We start from the raw sequence: 8,806 nt of genomic DNA, 5'->3' as shown, positions 1-8,806 counted from the left end.
TCTAGAGTAAGATGTTGTCTTGCATTTTTAGTGCTGCATTTGGCTTCTGATTTCTTAATTGAAGACTCAAATTTGAAGCAAAAACTAATACTGACAGCAGTGAAAAGCTCCTGGAATTACCACTAGAGTATACTATAGGCTATACCAAAGGGCAGTTCTTGCCTTGGCACACGCTTAATATACTAGTGTCAGGAGGCTTGCATGTGTAGCCAGACCCACACACTTAAGATTGCTGTATTGTATAAATCCTAAAAAGCAAGGAGAAAAAGGGTTAAATCAATAAGATTTTTCTTTAGTTTTGGTTCACTAGATAACAGTTCACACAGTTCTGCTCTTGCAGGTTTCAAGACATAATTAGTGTACAAAAGTGACACAAAGTGCTGAAGTTCTTGAATAGAGTAGCTACAGCAAGATGACTTTGTCCATTCAAGTTTACTGATTATACAGATAAATTATCTCCATTTTAATTCTGCAAACAATGCAGAGTAAAGGGCAATCTTCAGGAATTAAAGGAAACGTATAAATCAATGATCTTATTTTCTCCGTCTAGCAGTTATTAGAGAAAGCTGGTGAAAAATAACTGGTCCTTAGTCAGATGCTTTACACTGCTACCCCTAAGCATCAGCATCTTTATCAGATAGGTGTTTGCAAGTTAGTGCAATAGTAAAGTGCAGAAAGTTTTCCATACTCTTTGCTTTAGATGTGGGTAGCTAATAAGTTGTTCAAGTATACAAAAATATTTCATTTGATTTTCTTTTTCTAGATCATGTGGGGGAAGAAGTCTTTATTTACAATGAATTTCAATAAAATTTGCATAAATACCTACCCAATACTGTGTCATTTTTCTTTGTGAAAGAAATCATTCTGTCCTGTTTTTACTACTGTGCTCTGTTTCTAGAGTATCAATATCAATTCTTTTTTCCTCTGATGTGGCAGTAGCTGTTGAAACCAATATGTTGTCATCAGAAAGCTTTTGCTCTGGCTGAAGGGCTTCGTTAATTTCATCTTTGCGCTGTAGCTTTCCTTCCCTTGATGCTACCAGGATTCTTAGTAAAGTATTCTCCTTAAGGAGGTTTTCTGATGCATCAGCCAATTCTTGAAGCTTTTCAGCCATTTCTAGTAATTCCCGATTCTTCTGATCAAATGTGGCTTGTAACTGCTCGCTGTGGAGCTGCAGAGTCTTGTGCTGCTTTTCCAGTATGTGTTTTTGCTGCTGTACTTGGTGTTCTTCTCTTTTTGCTTCAGAAAGCTGTGCCTCGAGGTGGTTGTGGGCTTGATGCAGAGCACTGATCTCTGATCTTAACTTCTGAATTTCTTTCTCTAAGTGCAAGATGTGTCCTTGCTGTAAAACTGTTTCTTTATGTAAGCATTCTTTGGTACAGGGTGCTGACGAAGAAAGACTTGAGTAACGTAAAATAAATTTAAGAAGATTAGGAAGGTTAACTGAGAAGTCTTCTGGAAACTTCATACTTTGCTCCTTCCTAAAAAGGGCATACTAATATTAAAAAAGGTACGTAAACAATGATAGCTTTATTTAAATATCTGCTGTCCAACTCAAACTTAGTATCTTGCTAATATAGCAATTAAGAGAAACCTAAACTTGTATAATGAAGGTATAGCACTAATATGAACCCTTTTATGTGCTATAAGCATCTCTGCATTGGATGGATATTTGGCTGAGAGCAAGAATTTTAAGAAACAGATTTTGCTCTTAATCCATATTTAAAATACTTATATCTTAGCACCTTGAACTGCATATGACATCATCACTCTGGGACATGGATGATCACAGTGACCTGATATTAATGAATGTTTAAGTTGAACAAAATACCTAAGTCTTCCAAATCCTATACACATTTTTTGAAGTTAGATTCATATTATCCTTTAAGATATCTATTAGCGTATCAATTTGAAGAGATTAGATAAAAGTTGCACCACTATCTACATCACTTCTCTCTTCTTCATCCCCCCCCCCCCCGTAACCACATGATCCACCTGGATCATGCCAAAATAATAATAATAATAAAATCCAAATAAGAAAAGTTAAGTAAAGAACCATTATGTTGCTGTTCATAAAGACTTGCAAACAAATAAATAATGACTTTCAGAGAGAGTATTCACCGTATAAAATCAGCTATCCATGTCTTCTTTTTCTTTTTAATTATTAGAATATACATAAAGAAGAATTACTGTTTCTTTTTTTCTCTGCTAAGACTTACAGTCGGATAGTTATTATAACTTAGTAAAATTAAAGTACAAAACCCATAAGGAAAAGTATTACATTACCTGTGATGCGGAAAAAACAAAATAGTTGGGAGACGGTCTGTCATAAATTCCCATGGAAGATCATTTCGAGTGATATCAATTCTGTTAAGAAATGACACACTGATGAAACACGCAGATGAACAATCTTTTTTTTCCTAAAACACCATTTTGGGGATTACAAAGAGGGAAATGCAAGTAACTGTGAAAGTAAGTTTGAATGTGTTATGTTGAAAATATATTGCACTAATGAATCAGCAAAATTATTTGCCAATATACAAGATGATAAATCTCAGATTAACAATTTTTTGCCAGAAAAATATGTACAGTATTCCAACTGCTCTCTTGGCAATTAAAGTACACAATCATTATGTATACACTTCCCCGAAACAGGCAGACCTGCCTACAAACTTCAACGTGCTACTGAATTTTTTCTTTTTCAGTAATTTGTTCCTCAATACAACTCCACAAATATTTTCCTTAAATATCTGGTTTGGAGAATAAATTACTTTGCTTCTTCCGAGGACAAATGCATTCTAAATTCTTCTAAAGCTCTATGTAGAAAGGAAAACAAGATTTTGTGAATGAAGCACTTGTTCAACTGCTTATGTGTTTTTTCTTCTCTGCTTTTTTAGGTTTCCCTTGATTATAAATAAAATTCTTATTACAATAATTTTATTATTAAATAAAAAAAAAGACAATCACAGAAGTAACACTACAACAAAAATAGTGGACCAAACAACAGAACTTCAAAGTCAACAAAGAATGGATGCATGTTTGAGAGTAGCATTATATCTATGGGAACAAAGCAGTAATTATAAACAGGTAATAATTCCAGGTTTTTAATTAATTTTTCCCAATATATCTCTTGCTGCCACCTGAAGTAAATTCAGTCAGAATAAAACAAAGCATGCAATTGGAGCAGAGATGATAAGTATTGATGTATTATCAAATACACGAATAAGAATGTTTAAATTGTACTGTAACATGAAAAGCCCTGGAAATGCTAAATAAAATCATGTAATATGTATCAATTATAAATATATACAAGTACATATAAAATACAAGTATAAAAAATATAAGTATGTGCATATATATATATAAAATTTCTCAAATACAGTACTACAGGATATAATTCTTTGCTACAAATAATCAGAGGTGAAAATGATTTTCTGCTGCTGTTTTACTGATTTACTTCCCAAATTAAACTTCATGAATATTCACTTCATTCACTTTTATTCACTTCATGAAAAATCTCACTGATTAAAAATTCCTTATAACCGAACTGCAGATATACCACAGTGAGATTGAAAACTACCAAATTTATACAGAGGAAAACCAAATAATGCATTCAGAGAAAAATGAAACACAACATTTACATCAAGTATTGCAAGAGTGTAGAGAGAAAAAAGTAATTATTTTCTAGGCCAATGACCTCAATGAACTTGCATTATTGTAGAGAGATTAAATTAGAGTCTTTTTTACCTTGCCACAGTGAAATTATCTGGAGGCAGAAGCCGAGCAAGTTGAATAAAGATATGATTAAGAGAAGCACAGAATCCGCACCACTGTGCATAATAGAGCAGCAAGACATTCTGGAAAATGAAATGGAGAAGAGTTTGATTACCCATTGTGGTTAATCTGTGGTAAAGAAGGATTAGTATTCACAACACTTAAATTCACTGGAACCCTTAAAACATGAAAGGAAACTATATCCTAACATTGACGCACATCATAAACTATTTCATGCTGCCTTCTGTCTCCCAGGTTAACACAGAATTTCTTGGGAAATTCTCTTTCCATAAATAATTCTTTGTATTTTCTCTGTTTATATCCCTGTAAATGACAATGCATCAAACCTTCTTACACTTCTCACGATTCTTCTGCAACCTTAAATTCTTATGTATCTTACAGCAACTGTAAACTTTGTGGGGCCTGGGGGGGAGAAAGGCGTAGGTACCTAGCTAGCAAAGCAGGCATTAGGGTTGCTGGCTGCCAATTACTGCAGATGTATACATTTGCTGCAGTCCTCACACCTAAGGGATACTAATCCATATATCACATCTTTAAATAAATCAGAGTAAATTAATTACTCTTCAGCAAGACATCTTACATAAAACAATTTCATGGAATGCGATTGGAAAACTTTTTATTTATTTTTTTGCTGTGTGTTTTCAAATAATACTTTAGTTTTAACACATTTTCTTTTTTCTATTACATCTGCTTTGCTTAAATTTTTAAGTAAGTTTAAAAAAATGTGATACATAGGAAAAAAATGTAGTATATTTATTTATTTTCAGGTATGAAACCCAGAAATCAGAATGTTCTTTAGTGTTATCTCAAACCTGAATAAAGGAAACGGGAGTGCGGGAATCGAGTCAAGGACAAAGCACAGTTATAGAAAAGAGAAAGAAAAAAGAATGAGTCCCCTTCTTCAAAATTGTGAGCAATGATTTGCAAGGAATTCTTTCAGCAATGAGGTGTACCTTTTCATTTGAAAGCACAGTATCATGAAAGGTGCTGGTAGTCACTTCAGTGATTACATGCTGTGTGCGAAAACGGACTGAAGTGTCATCAACAAGATGCCTTTTCAAGGGGCTATAGAGAACGCTGAAGTTTTTTATGAAGTTCTCTGAAATAAATTGATACATAAAGTTAATTCACAATTTTGGCAGTTTTTACTTTTGTATTTTCTCTCAAATTATTGAATTCCAATTTAAACTTGGTTTCAAGTCACTATTTGAGTTTAGTAAGAACTCAAGCAGCCACCACTGATGTGAAAACAATATAAAACTTTTTTCATTTGCTCATTTCAGTCTTTTCATTTGCTTCTTTAATCTTTAATCTCACTTCTACTCCTGTTCAATGTACTATAATAATAATCTTTGCCTACTAATCTAACTATGCACCTGTTCAGTCAACAACAGTATCCTCTCGCTATCTTTCATTTTATCCATACTGCATAAAACTATTTAGTCCTCATATTAAAGGTTCTACTTAATTCCACACTTGTTTGCATTTACTATTTTTAATTACTTTCCCTATGATTCTTTTGCTTTAGACGAAAAACTGTGCTATTCCCATGCCAATATGACTGGCCACCTTCAGTTCACTAGTGGCTGTCTTCATTCCACTTCCTCTTTAATATCAAGATATTCAACAGTAGTTGGTCTGTGCTAAAAATTTACAACAAGCTCCAAAACTACCTTCAGATATACCACTTGGAGCCTAGAACACATTCTCTAAATCTCTGCAAGATACTACCTATATAAACATTTTCAATTTAGATAAACATTATCCTATGCACTGTAAAATAAGAACATTCAGTAATCAAGCAAAAGATGCATTAAGTACACTAAAAATAATTATTTTATCTAATAGACATGTTTTGTGCTGGTATTCTCAGTCCAAAAACTCAGACCAACTAAGAACAGCACCTTTGTACATACATACAAAACACCAGATTATCATATTTATCTCTGAAATATAACTCTATTGCTCTTGGTATTTACTATTCAGCATTAATGAAACTCTCACCCCAGAACAAAATACAGCTTTTATACTTCTAGATCACCGGATTTTGAATGTGTATGCATGATTAAATAATAAAATAATAACTGGACAGGACTAATTAAAAGACATGAAGACTCCTGAATTTTTAGAAACCATTTATAAAACCTGAAATCCGTATTTGTGTAAACACAAAGTTTTTGTGTAAACTGATGCTTACTGAAATTCAGTAAAATAAAATAATAATAAAAAAATAAAGAAATCACATGAATCCTTGACAAAATATTTGGGAGAAAAAAAGTTTCTGGATGTTCAAATAACTCAGAAGAGAGATCTACTGAGTGCTACTCAGCAGAGCAACCCTTGTCCTGCTCAGGAAATACTGTGAACGGAAAATAGTTTGAGACAAAATACTGGAAGCACAAAGGGGAAGCAAATTTATTATCTCCTCACCTAAATCTTAATTTCTCCTAAGCATCCATTTATGGTCCCCAACTTTTTTTTTTTCTCCATAATGCTTTTTGGGGCAGGGGGGGTGGAAAAAGAATATAGTGCTGGGTGGAAAACTTAAGAACAAATGGCCATGTTCTGATTATGTTGTGCATACTTTTGTATGAACTTATGAATTTATTGGCAAAATGCAAATATAATTTAATGCTGTAAGAATTATACTGATAAACAATCTTGAACAGTTTATCTCAATACTATGTTCACCTGAATTTATTTCCATGTTTACTTGCACTTTTAACATTAAAAAGCCCTGCATTTTTTAAAAGTTGACTCAGTTTTGCACATCAGCATGGCAGGTAAATATATGTGGTTAGGCACCTTGCATCTTACCCAAGTAATTTGGGAATAAAATCAGAACTGTGAATACGGTCTTTTTTTCCTGAATACAACTGCCTTTTTTCCCCCCTCCACCCCAGTTCAGTCAGGAAATACAGTATTAACAGATTTAAACAAAAGCAAACGAGAGCTGTATCTGACAACACACCTGCTTTTCAACATACATTTAAAATAATTTCTAAGTCTGAGGACAAGAGGAAGGGCTAGTTTCTGCAGGTAAGTGGGCAGTATCTCATGAAATTCTGGGAAATTTTAGTACACAGAGCACCAACATGACAGAACAAACACCAACATGTGTCTTCTCTAATATCAAATGTGTTAAGATGTAGTGATTTTTTTTCCACTAGCACATTAGTTTAGATTTTACCAATTCCTTCGATGTATCAGGCAGTCAAGAGTCACACATTTCAATGTTTACTTCACTTAAAGCAGGTTACTTTTGGTAAGTGAAATTTGGTTCATGCAAATAGTAGTAGAATACATACTACTGCTCGGTCAACTACTAAATAGAATAGAATAAGTAAAGGTTAACAATGTTAACTATAGTCTCACTTTGTAAGCAGTCATTTTCAGAATGGCATTAAGTCTTTCACGCATGAGCTTAGTTGCAAACTTGTTTTTCTTATTTCAAGCATTTGTATAATAGAAACCATACCCAGGGTAGATCCAATAAGTGACTGATTTTGATCCAGGACATAGTGCACTTCTTCTTTCAAGTCAACAATGGCAGCAAATTCCTTAAGATGAGTAGATCTTGATGCTCCTAATCTCTCTGCATATATCCAAAAAAGATTTGAATCCAGCAGATAGAGATTCAAGGTTTTGTTGGTCCTGCAGCTCAGACCAGTAATGTTAGTGCCACTAATATGAAGGTGAGGAATAAAATAATTCCTATCCTCAATGTGAGGAATAGAATTCTGGATGTCATCTTTATCTTTCTTCCCATGGGAAGAAAACACTACTTTAGGGGTCTGAAAGATGGTCTTCTCAGAACTAATGAAACTTAAAAAATGCCTATTTACTGTCCTGCAACATGCAGTGTAATAGTTAAAGGGACTGTAGAAACTTAAGAAATTGCTGCATTCTATGGTATTTGATATAACTTGAAAAAAGGTATGCTCCTGGAGGTAGAAAGAGTCCAAAGCTGCTTCTATCTCAAAAAAATTACAGTGTGGCACTTTGACTGTATTTGGTTTGACACCAAGGGTCTGGTTAATGCAAAGCTCACAGACATTGTGAGTTCTCGAGATCGAATGCCACTGTGGAAGCACCACTGTGTTACAGCACGGGTACTTGGTTATGGAGAACGTTTCTGCCAATTTTGTATGTGCATCTGGAACATAGGAATCAAAAGCTGGTGAATCATTGTCCCCCATGTGCTGGGGATCTGGTTCAGCCTGTTGGCTTTTGTTACAGTTGTGGTATTCCAAGGCCACTTTGGTAATCTACAGAGGGAAAAAAAAAAAAAAAAAAGCAAGAATAACTGCGCATAGTTCACTCAAATGCAGTTATCTGTTACAGGTTTAACAATGTATTATGCATTTTTTAAATAGAATTTCAGAAATAAAATTGATTATACTCTTCTCAGGCCTTCTTACAAAACAATTATAGGAGGCTTTTACTTGATAACGAAGTTAGTTGTTTAGTATGTAAGAATTACATGTACAGAACTACAAAAATCCAATTTAAAATATTTTCAGTCCATGACATTCATCTCAAGGTGTCTTTACATCATATTTATCACAGTTCAGTAACACTACATTTTAAGGTTAAATCCCACCACTCAAAGAATTAATTGGTACAGGTTCCTGAATTGCCCTTTTTTTCCAGTATGAGGAGAAATTTATTTATTTTAAAGCAATCCCATGTGATAAAAAGATAAAAATTCTTCCTGGTATAGGCAGCACACAACTTTGGTAACTATAATTGCCAGAGTTGAAGCAATGTTGGTATTGACCCAGCCACAACATACAGTTGTAACTCTCCAGGTGTGCTTTGCACTTATTGGTGGGGCGAAGCCTGCCACTCAGTGCAAGTGTTCTGTGCTGCGTCATTTTATTTTTTTTAACCAAGGGGGAATGGGCACCAAAAAGGCACTTGTATAGACCAAAGAAGGAATTTTCCTCTCTAGGAGATAAATAACAGAACATACAAGAAGGGAAAAAGGAGCAAGTTTTTTCTCACTCTC

The 8,806-nt window shown here is 34.0% G+C and overlaps 1 protein-coding gene across 2 annotated transcripts in view; it reads right to left on the bottom strand.

The window, feature by feature from the left end:
- Positions 1-17: 17 nt before the first annotated feature.
- Positions 18-8,806, bottom strand: part of TXNDC11 (thioredoxin domain containing 11) — a 29,851-nt gene continuing 21,062 nt past the window's right edge. Inside the window, exons 9-13 of one of the 2 annotated variants that reach the window (XM_084295973.1) lie at positions 7,274-8,063; positions 4,749-4,894; positions 3,748-3,857; positions 2,287-2,367; positions 18-1,481 (exon numbers count right to left, since the gene is read on the bottom strand). In XM_084295973.1, coding sequence (XP_084152099.1) covers positions 860-1,481; positions 2,287-2,367; positions 3,748-3,857; positions 4,749-4,894; positions 7,274-8,063 — 1,749 coding nt within the window. In that variant the 3' untranslated portion in view covers positions 18-859. The remainder of the gene's footprint in view (positions 1,482-2,286; positions 2,368-3,747; positions 3,858-4,748; positions 4,895-7,273; positions 8,064-8,806) is intronic. The other variant, XM_084295974.1, reaches the window with a different exon arrangement.

This window comes from Netta rufina (assembly GCF_964035555.1).
Source record: "Netta rufina genome assembly, chromosome: 15".
NCBI classification, from domain to species: Eukaryota; Metazoa; Chordata; class Aves; order Anseriformes; family Anatidae; genus Netta; species Netta rufina.
This window is presented reverse-complemented; position numbering and strand designations above follow the sequence as displayed.